Genomic DNA, 19,741 nt, shown 5'->3' with positions numbered 1-19,741 from the left:
TACCCCACACCCCATATACCCCCATATACCTCATACCCTATACCCCACACCCCACACCCCACATCCCATACCCCACACCCCATACCCCACACCCCATATACCCCATATCCCATACCCCACACCCCACACCCCAACCCCATACCCTTACCACATTCCCTATATCCTACACCCCCCCCCCCACCCCATACCCCCACCCCCCATCCCCCTCACCCACGTCGCTGTCCCGATGGTTCTTGATCAACTCCCCCAGCTCAAAGTTCCCGGCGATGACGGCGACCTGGGGGGGATGGGGATGGGGATATGGGGGGGGATGGGATATGGGGGGGGGGGAGGGGTCTGGGGACACCCATGGGGTCCCATTGGGGTGCTCCCCCCCCCCCCCATTCCCGGCTCTTCCCCATATTCCCACCTGGAACGGGGTCTGCCCGCTGTTGTTCTTCACCTCCTTGTTGGCCCCGCGGTACAGGAGGATGCGGGCGCAGCTCTCCTGGGGGAGCGGCACCCATGGACCCATGGCAGCACAGGGCCCGGAGCACTGTCCCACACCCCACATCCTGCACCCCACATCCCACACCCCACATCCCACACCCCACATCCCACATCCCATATCCCACATCCCACATCCCACATCCCACATCCCACACCCCACATCCCATATCCCATACCCCATATCCCATATCCCACATCCACACCCCACATCCCACACCCCACATCCCACATCCCACACCCCACATCCCACATCCCACACCCCACACCCCACATCCCATATCCCACATCCCAACCCCACATCCCACATCCCACACCCCACATCCCACATCCCACACCCCACATCCCACATCCCACATCCCATATCCCACATCCCACATCCCACATCCCACACCCCACATCCCATATCCCACATCCAACATCCCACATCCCACACCCCACATCCCACATCCCACATCCCATATCCCACATCCCACATCCCACACCCCACATCCCATATCCCATACCCCATATCCCATATCCCACATCCCACATCCCACATCCCATATCCCATATCCCACATCCCACATCCCACATCCCACACCCCACATCCCACATCCCACATCCATATCCACATCCCACATCCCACATCCCACACCCCACATCCCACATCCCACATCCCACATCCCACATCCCACATCCCACATCCCATATCCCACATCCCACATCCCACATCCCACACCCCACATCCCACATCCCACATCCCATATCCCACATCCCACATCCCACATCCCACACCCCACATCCCATATCCCACATCCCACATCCCACATCCCACACCCCACATCCCACATCCCACATCCCATATCCCACATCCCACATCCCACATCCCACACCCCACATCCCATATCCCATACCCCATATCCCATATCCCACATCCCACACCCCACATCCCACACCCCACATCCCATATCCCCATACCCCATATCCCACATCCCACACCCCACATCCCACACCCCACATCCCATATCCCATACCCCATATCCCATATCCCACATCCCACACCCCACATCCTGCACCCCACAGCCCATATCCCACACCCCATATCCCATACCCCATATCCCACACCCCACACCCCACATCCCATATCCCATATCCCACATCCCACATCCCACATCCCACATCCCATACCCCATATCCCATATCCCACATCCCACATCCCACACCCCATACCCCATATCCCATATCCCACATCCCATATCCAATACCCCATATCCCATACCCCATATCCCATACCCCATACCCCATATCCCATACCCCATACCCCATATCCCATACCCACACACCCCCACACCCCATACCCCACACCCCATATCCCACACCCCGTACCCCATACGCCATATCCCATATCCCATACCCTGTATCCTATATCACATACCCCATATCCCACACCCCATATCCCATATTCCATACCCCATACCCCATACCCCACACCCCACACACCCCACACCCCATACCCCACACACCCCATATCCCACACCCCGTACCCCATACCCCATATCCCATACCCCACACCCCACACCCCATATCCCATACCCCATATCCCGTACCCATACCCCATATCCCATACCCCATATCCTATACCCCACACCCCATATCCCACACCCCATATCCCATACCCCATATCCCATATCCCATACCCCATATCCCATATCCCATACCCCATATCCCATATCCCACACCCCACACCCCCACACCCCATATCCCACCTTGTTGTAGAGGGCACAGATGTGCAGCGCTGTGTTCCCGGATGCGTTCTGAGCCGCCGCCTCTGCCCCATAGAACAGCAAATGCTCCAAGTGCTGCGAGTGCCCGTGCTGGCAGGCCTGGGGTAGGGACATGGGTATGGGGTATGGGGTATGGGGTGTGGGGTATATGGGGTGTGGGGTGTGGGTTATGGGATATGGGGTATGGGGTACAGGGTGTGGGGTATGGGGTATATGGGGTGTGGGGCATGGGGTATGGGATATGGGGTATGGGGTATGGGATATGGGGTATATGGGGTATGGGATATGGGGTATGGGGTATATGGGGTATGGGATATGGGGTATGGGGTATATGGGGTGTGGGATATGGGGTATGGGTATATGGGGTGTGGGGCATGGGGTATGGGATATGGGGTATGGGGTATATGGGGTGTGGGGTGTGGGATATGGGGTGTGAGATATATGGGATATGGGGTGTGGGGTATGGGGTATGGGGTATGGATATGGGGTATGGGATATGGGGTATGGGATATATGGGGTGTGGGGTATGGGGTATGGGGCATGGATGTGGGGTATGGGATATGGGGTATGGGATATATGGGATATGGGGTATGGGGTATGGGGTATGGGGCATGGATATGGGGTATGGGATATATGGGATATGGGGTATGGGGTATGGGGCATGGATATGGGGTATGGGATATGGGGTGTGGGATGTGCAATATGGGGTATGGGATATGGGGGATGGGATATGGGGATGGGGTATGGGGCCATGAGAACATGGGACAATGAAGACATGGGTCCACAAGTACATTGGTCCGTGAGAACATGGGTCCATGGTTCCATGATCACCCATGATGCCCTATGATGACCCATAACGACTCATGATGCCCCATGGTTCCATGAGGACCCATAAGGACCCATGGTTCCATGAGGACCTATAAAGACCCATGGTTCCATGAGGACCCATAAGGACCCATGATGACCTATGGTTCCATGATGCCCCATGGTTCCATGATGACCCATGATGACCCATGATGACCCATAACGACTCATGATGACCCATGGTTCCATGAGGACCCATAAGGACCCATGGTTCCATGAGGACCTATAAAGACCCATGGTTCCATGAGGACCCATAAGGACCCATGATGACCTATGGTTCCATGATGCCCCATGGTTCCATGATGACCCATGATGACCCATGATGACCCATAACGACTCATGATGACCCATGGTTCCATGAGGACCCATAAGGAGCCATGATGACCCATGGTTCCATGATGCCCCATAAGGACCCATAATGACCCATGGTTCCATAATGACCCATAATGACCCATGATGCCCCATGGTTCCATGAGGACCCATAAAGACCCATGGTTCCATGAGGACCCATAAGGACCCATGATGCCCCATGGTTCCATAATGCCCCATGGTTCCATGATGACCCATAGGGACCCATGATGCCCCATGGTTCCATGAGGACCCATGATGCCCCATAATGACCCATAATGACCCGTGATGCCCCATGGCTCCATGATGACCCATAATGACCCATAGTGCCCCATGGTTCCATGATGACCCATAAGGACCCATGATGCCCCATGGTTCCATGATGATCCATAATGACCCATGGTTCCCTGAGGACCCATAAGGACCCATGATGCCCCATGGTTCCATGATGATCCATAATGACCCATGGTTCCCTGAGGACCCATAAGGACCCATGATGCCCCATGGTTCCATGATGATCCATAGGGCCCCATGGTTCCATGATGACCCATAAGGACCCATAATGACCCATGGTTCCATGATGATCCATAATGACCCATGGTTCCATGATGACCCATAAGGACCCATGATGACCCATGGTTCCATGATGCCCCATGGTTCCATGATGACCCATAAGGACCCATGATGCCCCATGGTTCCATGAGGACCCATGATGCCCCATAATGACCCATAATGACCCGTGATGCCCCATGGCTCCATGATGACCCATAATGACCCATAGTGCCCCATGGTTCCATGATGCCCCATAAGGACCCATGATGCCCCATGGTTCCATGATGATCCATAATGACCCATGGTTCCCTGAGGACCCATAAGGACCCATGATGCCCCATGGTTCCATGATGATCCATAGGGCCCCACGGTTCCATGATGACCCATAAGGACCCATAATGACCCATGGTTCCATGATGATCCATAAGGACCCATGGTTCCATGATGACCCATAAGGACCCATGATGCCCCATGGTTCCATGATGATCCATAGGGCCCCATGGTTCCATGATGACCCATAAGGACCCATGATGCCCCATGGTTCCATGATGATCCATAATGACCCATGGTTCCATGATGACCCATAAGGACCCATGATGCCCCGTGGTTCCATGATGCCCCATAAGGACCCATGATGCCCCATGGTTCCATGATGACCCATAGGGACCCATGATGCCCCATGGTTCTATGATGCCCCATAAGGACCCATGATGCCCCGTGGTTCCATGATGATCCATAATGACCCATGGTTCCATGAGGACCCATAAGGACCCATGATGCCCCATGATTCCATGATGATCCATAATGACCCATGGTTCCATGAGGACCCATAAGGACCCATGATGACCCATGGTTCCATGATGCCCCATGGTTCCATGATGACCCATAAGGACCCATGATGCCCCATGGTTCCATGAGGACCCATGATGCCCCATAATGACCCATAATGACCCGTGATGCCCCATGGCTCCATGATGACCCATAATGACCCATAGTGCCCCATGGTTCCATGATGACCCATAAGGACCCATGATGCCCCATGGTTCCATGATGATCCATAATGACCCATGGTTCCATGATGACCCATAAGGACCCATGATGCCCCATGGTTCCATGATGATCCATAATGACCCATGGTTCCATGAGGACCCATAAGGACCCATAAAGCCCCATGGTTCCATGATGACCCATAAGGACCCATAATGACCCATGGTTCCATGATGATCCATAATGACCCATGGTTCCATGATGACCCATAAGGACCCATAATGACCCATGGTTCCATGATGATCCATGATGCCCCATGGTTCCATGATGACCCATAAGGACCCATGATACCCCATGGTTCCATAATGCCCCATAATGCCCCATAATGCCCCATAAGGACCCATAATGCCCCATAAGGACCCATAATGCCCCATAATGCCCACAGTGCCCCGTGGTGCCCCACGGCGCGGCGGCGGCCCGCACCTGGTGGATCTCCTGCCAGCCGTTCTCGTCGGCGGTGCCGATGTGGGCCCGGTGGGCCAGGAGCAGCTCGCAGCACCGTGGGTCGCCCCCCACCATGGCCGTGTGGTACAGGGGGGTCAGCCCCCGGCGGTCCTTGTAGTTGGGGGAGCCCCCCAGGTCCAGCAGCGCCTGCAAGTGGCACCCAATGAGAGAGCACCCAATGAGAGAGCACCCAACGAGAGAGCACCCAATCAGAGAGGACCCAATGAGAGAGCACCCAATGAACCCTCCCAGAGCACCCAATGACCACAATGACCCAAGGAGCACTCAATGAACCCATGGACCCATTGCACCCATTGAACCCAATGACCAAGAGCATCCATTGAACCCAATGACCAAGAGCACCCAATGACCACAATGACCAAGAGCACTCAATGAACCCAATGACCCACAGCACCCAATGAACCCAATGACAAAGGGCACCCATTGAACCCAACGACCCACGGCACTGAATGAACTCAATGACCCATTGCACCCATTGACCCATTGCACCCAATGATCCCAATGACCAACTGCACCCAATGAACCCAATGACAAAGAGCACCCATTGAACCCAATGACCCACAGCACCCAATGAACCCAATGACCAAGGGCACCCATTGAACCCAACGACCCACAGCACCCAGTGAACTCAATGACCCATTGCACCCATTTATCCATTGAACCCAAGGAATCCATTGACCCATTGAACCCAATGACCCACAGCACCCAATGAGCCCAATGACCAAGAGCACCCATTGAACCCAACGACCCACAGCACCCAATGACCACAATGACCAAGAGCACCCATTGAACCCAATGACCAAGGGCACCCGTTGAACCCAATGACCCACAGCACCCATTGAACCCAACGACCCCCAGCATCCATTGAACCCAATGACCAAGAGCACCCAATGAACCCAACGACCCACAGCACCCAATGACCACAATGACCAAGAGCACCCATTGAACTCAATGACCCACAGCACCCAATGACCGCAATGACCAAGAGCACCCAACGAACCCAACGACCCACAGCACCCAATGACCACAATGACCAAGAGCACCCATTGAACCCAACGACCCACAGCACCCATTGAACCCAATGCCCAAGAGCACCCAATGCCCACAATGACCAAGAGCACCCATTGAACCCAACAAGACACAGCACCCAATGAACCCAACGACCCCCAGCACCCATTGAACCCAACGACCCACAACACTCAATGAACCCAATGACCCCCAGCACCCATTGGACCCAACGACCCACAACACCCAATGAACCCAATGACCCCCAGCACCCATTGAACCCAATGACCCCAGCACCTATTGAACCCAACGACCCACAGCACCCAATGAACCCAACGACCCCCAGCACCCATTGAACCCAACGACCCCCAGCACCCATTGAACCCAATGACCAAGAGCATCCAATGAACCCAACGACCCCCAGCACCCATTGAACCCAACGACCCCCAGCACCCATTGAACCCAATGACCCATTGCACCCCGCGCCCCGTTGCCCCCGTCCCGCACCAGCAGCGCCGGGTACCGCCGGGTCCGTGCCGCCCGGTGCAGGGCCGTGGCCCCATCGCGGGCGCGGAAGTCGAGGTGCGCCCCCCCCAGGCACAGCAACCGGATGATCTCCACCTCCTGCGGCCCCTCGCGCTGCGCCGCCAGCGTCAGCGGCGTCTCTGTGGCACCCAAGAGCACCCAATGGCACCCAATGGTACCCAATGGCACCCAATGGAAACCAATGGTAACCAATGGCACCCAATTGAAACCAATGGCAACCAATGGCAACCAATGGAAACCAATGGTAACCAATGGCAACCAATGGAAACCAATGGCACCCAATGGAAACCAATGGCACCCAATGGCACCCAATGGTAACCAGTGGCAACCAATGGCACCCAATGGCACCCAATGGAAACCAATGGTAACTGATGGCACCCAATGGCAACAAGTGGCACCCAATGGCACCCAATGGAAACCAATGGCACCCAATGGAAACCAATGGTAACCAATGGTAACCAATGGCACCCAATGGCAACCAGTGGCACCCAATGGCACCCCATGGCAATGAATGGCACCCAATGGCAACCAATGGCATCCAATGGCAACCAATGACACCTAATGGCACCCAATGGCAAGGAATGGCACCCAATGGCACCCCATGGGAATGAGTGGCACCCAATGGCACCCAATGGCATCCAATGGCAACCAATGGCATCCAAAGGCACCCAATGGCAACCAATGGCACCCAATGGCAGCCAATGGCAACCAATGGCACCCAATGGCAGCCAATGGCAACCAATGGCACCCATTGGCACGCACGGCCACCCAATGGCACCCCATTGTCAACGATCACTCCATTATCACCCCATGGACACCCCAGACTCAACCCAGTAGCACCCCATCATTATCCCATCACCCCAGTGGTACCCATTATCCATTACCCATCACCCCATTGTCATGCATCACTCCCCTGGCACCCATCACCCCATAACCACCCCATTGTCACCCCATTGCCATCCATCACCTCATTATCACCCCATTGTCACCCTGTTGTGACCCAAGGGTTACCCCATTGTCACCCATCACTCCATTATCACCCCATTATCACCCCATTACCACCCCATTCTTACTCCATTATCACCCCATTGCCACCCCATTGTCACCCCATTATCACCCCATTGCCACCCCATTACCACCCCATTCTTACTCCATTATCACCCCATTGCCACCCCATTGTCACCCCATTATCACCCCATTGCCACCCCATTATCACCCCATTACCACCCCATTCTTACTCCATTATCACCCCATTGCCACCCCCTTATCACCCCATTGCCACCCCATTATCACCCCATTGCCACCCATCACTCCATTATCACCCCATTGCCACCCCATTGTTACTCCATTATCACCCCATTGCCACCCCATCGTTACCCCATTATTACCCCATCATCACCCCATTGCCACCCATCACCCCATTGTCACCCCACCATCACCCCATTGCCACCCCATTGCCACCCAATTATCACCCCATTACCAACCCCACTGTTACTCCATTATCACCCATTTCCACCCCATTATTGCCCCATTGCCACCCCATCATCACCCCATTGCCACCCATCACTCCTCTATCACCACATTGCCACCCCATTATCACCCCATTGCCACCCCATCATCACCCCATTGCCACCCATCACTCCTCTATCACCACATTGCCACCCCACTGTTACTCCATTCTCACCCCATTGCCACCCCCTTATCGCCCCATTGCCACCCCATTATCACCCCATTATCACCCCATTGCCACCCCCTTATCGCCCCATTGCCACCCCATTATCACCCCATTGCCACCCCATTATCACCCCATTTCCACCACATTGCCACCCCCATTATCACCCCATTGCCACTCATCACTCTCATCACCCCATTGCCGCCCCATTATCACCTGAATATCACCCCATTGCCACCCCCACTATCACCCTATTATTACCCCATTACCACCCCATTATCAGCACATTGCCACCCCATTGCCACCCCATTGTCTCCCCATAATCACCCCATTATCACCCCATCACCACCCCATCACCACCCCATTCGCCACCCCATCGCCACCCCATCGCCACCCCATTACCACCCCATCCCCCCCCATCACCACCCCATCACCACCCCATTACCACCCCATCACCACCCCATCACCACCCCATTACCACCCCATCACCACCCCATCTCCACCCCATCACCACCCCATCTCCACCCCATCACCACCCCATCACCACCCCATCACCACCCCATCTCCACCCCATCACCACCCCATCTCCACCCCATCTCCACCCCATCTCCACCCCATCACCACCCCCATCTCCACCCCATCACCACCCCATCTCCACCCCATCACCACCCCATCTCCACCCCATCTCCACCCCATCACCACCCCATCACCACCCCATCACCACCCCATCACCACCCCATCACCCCCCCATCACCACCCCATCACCACCCCATCACCACCCCATTACCACCCCATCTCCCCCCCATCACCACCCCATCGCCACCCCATCCCCCCCCCATCACCACCCCATCACCACCCCATCACCACCCCATTACCACCCCATCACCAGCCCATCACCACCCCATCACCACCCCATCTCCACCCCATCACCACCCCATCTCCACCCCATCACCACCCATTACCACCCCATCACCACCCCATCACCACCCCATCACCACCCCATCTCCACCCCATTACCACCCCCATCACCACCCCATCACCACCCCATCACCACCCCATCTCCACCCCATTACCACCCCATCTCCACCCCATTACCACCCCATCACCACCCCATCTCCACCCCATCACCACCCCATCACCACCCCATCTCCACCCCATCACCACCCCATCTCCACCCCATCACCACCCCATCACCACCCCATCTCCACCCCATCACCACCCCATCACCACCCCATCACCACCCCATCACCACCCCATTGCCATGTTGGGGGTCCCTCACCCCCCGAGTCGGAGTCGTGGTAGTTGGGGTCCAGGCCCCGGTCCAGCAGGCGCGCGACCTTCTCAGCTGAGCCGTGCTGCACGTAGTCCAGAAACTTCCGGAGCCCCGTCTGGGGACGGGATGTGGGGTGGGGGTGTGGGGTGGGGAGTGTGGATATGGGGTGTGGGTATGGGGTGTGGATATGGGGTGTGGGGTGTGGGATATGGGGTGTGGGATATGGGGTGTGGGGTATGGGATGTGGGGTGTGGGGTGTGGGATATGGGGTGTGGATATGGTGTGTGGATATGGGGTGTGGGGTGTGGGGTTATGGGATATGGGGTGTGGGGTGTGGGATATGGGGTGTGGGGTGTGGGGTGTGGATATAGGGTATTGGGTGTGGGGTATGGGGTATGGGATACGGGGTGTGGGGTGTGGGGTGTGGGTGTGGGGTGTGGATATAGGGTATGGGGTGTGGGGTGTGGATATGGGGTGTGGGATATGGGGTGTGGATATAGGGTATGGGGTGTGGGGTATGGGATATGGGGTGTGGGGTGTGGGATATGGGGTATGGGGTGTGGGGTGTGGGATATGGGGTGTGGGATATGGGGTGTGGATATAGGGTATGGGGTGTGGGGTATGGGATATGGGGTGTGGGGTGTGGGATATGGGGTGTGGGATATGGGGTGTGGGGTGTGGGGTGTGGGGGTGTAGGGGTGGGGTGTGGATATAGGGTATGGGGTTTGTGGGGTGTGGGTTGTGGGGTATGGGATGTGGGGTGTGGATATAGGGTATGGGGTATATGGGGTATGGGGTGTGGGTTGTGGGTGTGGGGTGGGGGGTGTGGGGTGTGGGATATGGGGTGTGGGGTATAGGGTGTGGGGTGTGGGGTGTGGACATAGGGTATGGGGTATATGGGGTGTGGGGTGAGGGGTATGGGATGTGGGGTGTGGGGTGTGGATATAGGGTATGGGGTTTGTGGGGTGTGGGTTGTGGGGTATGGGGTATGGGATGTGGGGTGTGGGGTACGGATACAGGATATGGGGTATGGGGTATGTGGTGTGGGGTATGGGGTGTGGGGTATGGGGATATCAGGTATGGATATGGGGTATGGGGCATGGGGTGTGGGGTATGGATATGGGGTGAGGGGTATGGATATGGGGCATGGGGCGTATGGGATATGGGGTGTGGGGTATGGGGCATGGGATATGGGGTATGGGGTATGGGATGTGGGGTGTGGGGTACGGATACAGGATATGGGGTATGGGGTATGTGGTGTGGGGTATGGGGTGTGGGGTATGGGGATATCAGGTATGGATATGGGGTATGGGGCATGGGGTGTGGGGTATGGATATGGGGTGAGGGGTATGGATATGGGGCATGGGGCGTATGGGATATGGTTTGTGGGGTATGGGGCATGGGATATGGGGTATGGGGTGTGGGATGTGGGGTGTGGATGTGGGGTATAGGTATGGGGTACGGGGTATAAATATGGGCCATGGGATCACACAGGGCCACAGCATTGGTGGTGGCCACGCAACAAAGGTGTGGCCAAAGGGATAAGGGGCGTGGCTTCGGGAGGGGAGGGGCAGGGGGCGTGGCCTGGCGTGGCCACACCTCTCACCTTGGTGTGGAGCTTGGCGAGCTGCTTCTCGTCCAGGTTGGTTTGCTTGTACACGCGGGTCTTGTACCGGAACTGGAGGGGGGGGCGGAGTCACGGAAAGGGGGCGTGGTCAGCGAGGCCACGCCCCCTTCACCCCCCCAATGGCCACGCCCATTCATTCACCACGCCCACATCCAGGTTGGCTGCACCCTCATTGGCCCTCGTGAGCCTTAATACAACGTCTTCGTATGGAAGCCCCCTCCCCATTGGCTCCTCCCACCCAAGTCCCGCCCATTGGATTGGCCCCACCCACCTCCCTGTAGGCCGCGCCCTGCTTAAAGCCTATATTTGGTGAGGTGCACTCACCCCATTGGCCCCTCCCACTTATTACCCACCCTTCCCATTGGCTCCTCCCACCGATGTCCCGCCCTTCCCATTGGCCCCTCCCACCCATGTCCCCCCCTTCCCATTAGCCCCTCCCCCCCATGTCCAACCTTCCCATTGGCTCCTCCCACCTCGTTCTGTCCTTCCCATCTTTCCCACCCTTCCCATTGGCCCCTCCCACCCATGTCCCCCCTTCCCATAAGCCCCTCCCACCCACGTCCAACCTTCCCATTGGCTCCTCCCACCTCGTTCTGTCCTTCCCATCTTCCCCACCCTTCCCATTGGCCCATCCCACCCACATCCCCCTTTCCCATTAGCTCCTCCCACCCACGTCCAACCTTCCCATTGGACCCTCCCACCCCGTTCTGTCCTTCCCATTTTCCCCTCCCCCATCCTCCCTTCCCCCCTCCCCATTAACCCCACCCCCCCATAACCCCACCCATTCAAGCCCCTCCCCTTTGCCACACCTCCAGGTAGGGCACTCCCTTCCCATTAGCTCCTCCTACCCATGTCCCCCCCTTCCCATTGGCCCCTCCCACTCACGTCCCACCCTTCCCATCGACTCCTCCCACCCCATCCTGTCCTTCCCATTAGCCCCTCCCACCCATGTCCAACCTTCCCATTGGCCCCTCCCACCCATGTCCCACCCTTCCCATTGGCCCCTCCCACCCATGTCCCACCTTCCCATTAGCTCCTCCCACCCATGTCCCACCTTCCCATTAGCTCCTCCCACCCACGTCCCACCCTTCCCATTGGCCCCTCCCACCCACGTCCCACCCTTCCCATCGACTCCTCCCACCCCATCCTGTCCTTCCCATTAGCCCCTCCCACCCATGTCCAACCTTCCCATTGGCCCCTCCCACCCCATCCTGTCCTTCCCATTTTCCCCTCCCCCATCCTCCCTTCCCCCCTCCCCATTAACCCCACCCCCCCCATAACCCCACCCCTTCAAGCCCCTCCCCTTTGCCACACCTCCAGGTAGGGCACTCCCTTCCCATTAACTCCTCCTACCCATGTCCCCCCCTTCCCATTGGCTCCTCCCACCCACATCCCACCCTTCCCATTGGCTCCTCCCACCCCATCCTGTCCTTCCCATTGGCCCCTCCCACCCATGTCCCGCCCTTCCCATTGGCCCCTCCCACCCATATCCAACCTTCCCATTAGCCCCTCCCACCCATGTCCCACCCTTCCCATTGGCTCCTCCCACCCATGTCCAACCTTCCCATTGGCTCCTCCCACCCCATCCTGTCCTTCCCATCTTTCCCACCCTTCCCATTGGCCCCTCCCACCCCATCCTGTCCTTCCCATTTTCCCCTCCCCCATCCTCCCTTCCCCCCTCCCCATTAACCCCACCCCCCCCATAACCCCACCCATTCAAGCCCCCCCTCCCACCCATGTCTAACCTTCCCATTAGCTCCTCCCACCCACATCCCCCTTTCCCATTGGCTCCTCCCACCCACGTCCCACCCTTCCCATTAGCTCCTCCCACCCATGTCCCACCTTCCCATTAGCTCCTCCCACCCACGTCCCACCCTTCCCATTGGCCCCTCCCACCCACGTCCCACCCTTCCCATCGACTCCTCCCACCCCATCCTGTCCTTCCCATTAGCCCCTCCCACCCATGTCCAACCTTCCCATTGGCCCCTCCCAACCCATCCTGTCCTTCCCATTTTCCCCTCCCCCATCCTCCCTTCCCCCCTCCCCATTAACCCCACCCCCCCCATAACCCCACCCCTTCAAGCCCCTCCCCTTTGCCACACCTCCAGGTAGGGCACTCCCTTCCCATTAACTCCTCCTACCCATGTCCCCCCCTTCCCATTGGCTCCTCCCACCCACATCCCACCCTTCCCATTGGCTCCTCCCACCCCATCCTGTCCTTCCCATTGGCCCCTCCCACCCATGTCCCGCCCTTCCCATTGGCCCCTCCCACCCATGTCCAACCTTCCCATTAGCCCCTCCCACCCATGTCCCACCCTTCCCATTGGCTCCTCCCACCCATGTCCAACCTTCCCATTGGCTCCTCCCACCCCATCCTGTCCTTCCCATCTTTCCCACCCTTCCCATTGGCCCCTCCCACCCCATCCTGTCCTTCCCATTTTCCCCTCCCCCATCCTCCCTTCCCCCCTCCCCATTAACCCCACCCCCCCCATAACCCCACCCATTCAAGCCCCCCCTCCCACCCATGTCTAACCTTCCCATTAGCTCCTCCCACCCACATCCCCCTTTCCCATTGGCTCCTCCCACCCACGTCCCACCCTTCCCATTAGCCCCTCCCACCCATGTCCAACCTTCCCATTGGCTCCTCCCACCCATGTCCCCCCTTCCCATTAGCCCCTCCCACCCACATCCAACCTTCCCATTGGCTCCTCCCACCTCGTTCTGTCCTTCCCATCTGCCCCACCCTTCCCATTGGCCCCTCCCACCCCATCCTGTCTTTCCCATTAGCCCCTCCCACCCATGTCCAACCCTCCCCTTTCCTCCACACCCCCCCAATTCCCACCTCCTGCATCCTCCCTTCCCCCCTCCCCATTAACCCCACCCCCCCCATAACCCCACCCCTTCAAGCCCCTCCCCTTTGCCACACCTCCAGGTAGGGCACTCCCTTCCCATTAACTCCTCCTACCCATGTCCAACCTTCCCATTGGCTCCTCCCACCCACATCCCACCCTTCCCATTGGCTCCTCCCACCCCATCCTGTCCTTCCCATTGGCCCCTCCCACCCATGTCCTGCCCTTCCCATTGGCCCCTCCCACCCATGTCCCACCTTCCCATTGGCCCCTCCCACCCCATCCTGTCTTTCCCATTGGCCCATCCCACCCATGTCCCACCCTTCCCATTAGCTCCTCCCACCCACATCCCCCTTTCCCATTGGCTCCTCCCACCCATGTCCACCCTTCCCATTGGCCCCTCCCACCCACATCCCCCCTTCCCCTTTCCTCCACACCCCCCCCCCAATTCCCACCTCCCCCATCCTCCCTCCCCATTAACCCCACCCCCCCCATAACCCCACCCCTTCAAGCCCCTCCCCTTTGCCACACCTCCAGGTAGGGCACTCCCTGCTCGAAGCTCTGGGGGTAGTCCCGCAGGGGCCTCTCCTCATCCAGGAACTTGGCGTCGCGCCCCGCGGCCGCCGGTTGGAAGAGGCCGTAGTTGAGGCCGTCGTGGAGCCCCTCGGTCAGCGCGCACAGGAGCTGCTGCTTGGCCGCCCACACCACGGCGCCGGGGTCGAAGCGAAGGCACTTCTATGGGGTGGGAAAGTTGGGGGTCGGGGGGGGGGGTCTCAGAGGTAAAGGGGGAGGTGGGGGGAATAGAAAGGGGGATGGGGGGGGGGAATGATAATGGTCGCTTGGGGGGAGCGCTAAGGGTGATACAGCCAATAGGAGCCAATGGGGGCAGCCGTAAGGGTGATACAGCCAATAGGAGTCAATGGGGGCATCCGTAAGGGTGATACCGCCAATAGGAGCCAATGGGGGCATCCGTAAGGGAGATACCACCAATAGGAGCCAATCGGGGGCATCCGTAAGGGAGATACCACCAATAGGAGCCAATGGGGGTATCCGTAAGGGTGATACAGCCAATAGGAGTCCATGGGGGGAGCTATGGGGTCAGGGAGCCAATGGGGGCATCCGTAAGGGAGATACCACCAATAGGAGCCAATGGGGGCATCCGTAAGGGTGATACAGCCAATTGGAGTCAATGGGGGGAGCTATGGGGTCAGGGAGCCAATGGGGGCATCCTTAAGGGAGATACCGCCAATAGGAGCCAATGGGGGCAGTCATAAGGCTGATACAGCCAATAGGAGTCAATGGGGAGAGCCATGGGGTCAGGGAGCCAATGGGGGCGTCCTTAAGGGAGATGCCGCCAATAGGAGCCAATGGGAGTATCTGTAAGGGTGATACAGCCAATAGGAGTCAATGGGGGGAGCCATGGGGTCAGGGAGCCAATGGGGGCATCCTTAAGGGAGATACCGCCAATTGGAGACAATGGGGGTATCCGTAAGGGTGATACAGCCAATAGGAGTCAATGGGGGGAGCCATGGGGTCAGGGAGCCAATGGGGGCATCCTTAAGGGAGATACCGCCAATAGGAGCCAATGGGGGCATCCGTAAGGGAGATACCGCCAATAGGAGCCAATGGGGGCATCCGTAAGGGAGATACTGCCAATAGGAGCCAATGGGGGCATCCTTAAAGGAGATACTGCCAATAGGAGCTAATCGGGGGCATCCGTAAAGGAGATACTGCCAATAGCAGCCAATCGGGGGCATCCGTAAGGGTGATACAGCCAATAGGAACCAATGGGGGCATCCATAAGGGTGATACCGCCAATGGCCACTGGGGGGAGCCAATGGGGGGCATCCGTAAGGGAGATACCGCCAATAGGAACCAATGAGGGCATCCGTAAGGGTGATACCGCCAATAGGAGCCAATGGGGGCATCCTTAAGGGAGATACTGCCAATAGGAGTCAATGGGGGGAGCCATGGGGTCAGGGAGCCAATGGGGGCATCCGTAAGGGAGATACCGCCAATAGGAGCCAATGGGGGCATCCCTAAAGGTTGATACCACCAATAGGAGCCAATGGGGGCATCCGTAAGGGTGATACCGCCAATAGGAGTCAATGGGGAGAGCCATGGGGTCAGGGAGCCAATGGGGGCATCCGTAGGGAGATACCACCAATAGGAGCCAATGGGGGGAGCCAATGGGGGGCATCCATAATGGAGATACCACCAATAGGAGCCAATGGGGGGAGCCAATGGAGGGCATCCATAATGGAGATACCACCAATAGGAGCCAATGAGGGGAGCCAATGGGGGGCATCCTTAATGGAGATACCGCCAATGGGGTCAGGGAGCCAATGGGGGCATCCGTAAGGAAGATACCACCAATAGGAGCCAACGGGGGGACCCAATGGGGTCAGGGAGCCAATGGGGGGAGCCAATGGGGGCATCCCTAAGGGAGATACCACCAATGGCCACAGGGGGGAGCCAGGAGCACCCACAATGGGACCCTTAGGGATGGGGTCCCCCCATAATAGAGATCCCGTCCCCCCCCAAGCAGCCATTGGGGTCATGGGCCCCATAACAGGGACCCCTATTTTGTAGACACCCCCTTTCCGCCCCACACATCCCCCCCCCCCCCCCAAAACCCCTTCCCAATAACTTCCCCCTCCCATTATTTTGGGGGTGACCCCCCCATAGTTCCCCCATCATAACTTTTGGGGTCCCCTCCCCCATTCGGGTACTCACATTCCTCCCCCCCCATTTCCCCCCCCCCAACACCTCCCTCCCCCCCATCACTTTGGGGACCCCTCCCCCATTTGGGTACCCTAACCCCTGCCCCCCATCACTTTTGGGTACCCCTCCCCCCATCACTTTTGGAGACCCCTCCCCCAATTGGGTACCCCCCTTCCTCCCCCCCACAGTAATTTTGGGGACCCGCCATCACTTTTGGAGACCCCTCCCCCATTTGGGTCCCCTAACCCTAACCCCTCCCCCCCATCACTTGGGAACCCCTCCCCCCCCATCATTTCTGGGTACCCCTCCCCCCCATCACTTTTGGAGACCCCTCCCCCCATCACATTTGGGGACCCCTCCCCCCATCACTTTGGGGACCCCTCCCCCATTTTGGTACCCTAACCCCTCCCCCCCCCATCACTTTTGGGAACCCCTCCCCCATTTTGGTACCCTAAGCCTAACCCCTCCCCCCCCATCACTTTTGGGGACCCCTCCCCCATTTTGGTACCCTAAGCCTAACCCCTCCCCCCCATCACTTTTGGACACCCCTCCCCCCATCACTTTGAGGACCCCTCCCCCATTTTGGTACCCTAACCCTAACCCCTCCCCCCCCATCACTTTCGGGTACCCCTCCCCCCATCACTTTTGAGGACCCCTCCCCCATTTGGGTCCCCTAACCCTAACCCCTCCTCCCCCATCACTTTTGGGTACCCTTCCCCCCATCACTTTTGGGTACCCTTCCCCCCATCACTTTTGAAGACCCCTCCCCCCCATCACATTTGGGGACCCCTCCCCCCCATCACTTTCGGGTACCCCTCCCCCCCCCATCACATTTGGGGCCCCCCTCCCCTCCCCCACCGTTTGGTGCAGGTCGGGGATGCCGATGCGGAAAACCATGCGGCTGAAGTGGGCGTCGTCGGGGGGGGCCGGAGGGGGGCGGGGCCCCCCCCGGGAGCGGGGGGGGAGGGGCCCGGGGTTACCCACCCCCCCTAGCCCCGCCCCCTCGCGGGAGCTCCCCGAATCCGAGTCCCCCTCCGGGTACTCCGAGCCCCGCCCCTCCTCGTCCTCGCTGGAGCCCGGCGAGCGCGGCATCGTCCAGCATCACCTGCGTTTGGGGGGGCAAAAAACGGGGTCAGGGACCCCAAAAATGGGTTCAGGGACCCCAAAATGGGTTCAGGGACCCCGAAAATGGGGTCTGGGACCCCAAAAACCCCTATGGGGACCCCAAAAACCCCCATAGGGACCCATGAATGGCACTGCGGCATCGTCCAGCATCACCTGCGTTTGGGGGGGCAAAAACGGGGTCAGGGACCCCAAAAATGGGTTCAGGGACCCCAAAAATGGGTTCAGGGACCCCGAAAATGGGGTCTGGGACCCCAAAAACCCCCATAGGGACACCAAAAACACCCATAGGGACCCATGAATGGCACTGGGGTGATGTTCAGCATCACCTGCATTGGGGGGGCAAGAACGGGGTCAGGGACCCCGAAATTGGGTTCAGGGACCCCGAAAATGGGTTCAGGGACCCCAAAAATGGGGTCTGGGACCCCAAAAACCCCCATAGAGACACCAAAAACCCCCATAGGGACCCATGAATGGCACCGCGGCATCGTCCAGCATCACCTGCGTTTGGGGGGGCAAAAACGGGGTCAGGGACCCCGAAATTGGGTTCAGGGACCCCGAAAATGGGTTCAGGGACCCCAAAAATGGGGTCTGGGACCCCAAAAACCCCCATAGAGACCCCAAAAACACCCATAGGGACCCATGAATGGCACCGCGGCATCGTCCAGCATCACCTGCGTTTGGGGGGGCAAAAACGGGGTCAGGGACCCCCAAATTGGGTTCAGGAACCCCAAAAATGGGTTCAGGGACCCCGAAAAGGGTCTGGGACCCCAAAAACCCCCATAGAGACCCCCAAAACCCCCATAGGGACCCATGAATGGCACTGGGGTGATGTTCAGCATCACCTGGATGGAGGGCCCCAAAACGGGGTCAGGGACCCCAAAACGGGGTCAGGAACCCCAAAATTGGGATAAAGGACCCCAAAAATGGGGTCAGGGACCCCAAAACGGGATCAGGGACCCCCAAAACCCCCATAGGGACCCCAAAACCACCCCCAGTGACCCCAAAACCAGCGCTGCAGCCTCAACCCCCCCCCCATAGCAGCACCAGGGGCACTGAAACAGGACACAGGGACCCCAAACCAGCCCCAAACCACCCCAAAACAGCCCCAGAGCCCCCCAGAAATGGGCCCGGGCACCCCAAAACAGGAAGGGCACCCAAAATCACCCCAAAACCACCCCAAAACCACCCCAAAACCACCCCAAAACCCCCCAAAATCACCCCAAAACCACCCCAAAATCACCCCAAAACCACCCCAAAATCACCCCAAAATCACCCCAAAACCACCCCAAAACCACCCCAAAATCACCCCAAAAACACCCCAAAAACACCCCAAAATCACCCCAAAATCACCCCAAAACCACCCCAAAATCACCCCAAAATCACCCCAAAACC

General features: G+C 58.3%; 1 protein-coding gene across 1 annotated transcript; it reads right to left on the bottom strand.

Moving 5' to 3' along the window:
* Window positions 1–210: 210 nt before the first annotated feature.
* On the bottom strand, window positions 211–18,316 carry LOC133264696 (SH3 and multiple ankyrin repeat domains protein 1-like; the record flags this gene model as incomplete). The annotated part of the gene is made up of 9 exons (XM_061444536.1): window positions 18,083–18,316; window positions 15,032–15,235; window positions 11,631–11,702; window positions 10,031–10,139; window positions 7,041–7,198; window positions 5,487–5,654; window positions 2,235–2,351; window positions 410–487; window positions 211–277 (listed from the first exon to the last, which is right to left on the bottom strand). Coding segments are annotated over exons 1-9 (1,207 nt in total), but the record flags the coding sequence as incomplete, so codon positions are not given.
* Window positions 18,317–19,741: the final 1,425 nt, after the last annotated feature.

Source organism: Pezoporus flaviventris, unplaced genomic scaffold (assembly GCF_033815535.1).
Source record: "Pezoporus flaviventris isolate CSIRO_AGI_PZ_B2104156 unplaced genomic scaffold, CSIRO_AGI_Pfla_v1 ptg000976l, whole genome shotgun sequence".
Taxonomy (NCBI): Eukaryota; Metazoa; Chordata; class Aves; order Psittaciformes; family Psittacidae; genus Pezoporus; species Pezoporus flaviventris.
The sequence above is the reverse complement of the archived record's forward strand: the minus strand, read 5'-3'. Positions and strand labels throughout refer to the sequence as shown.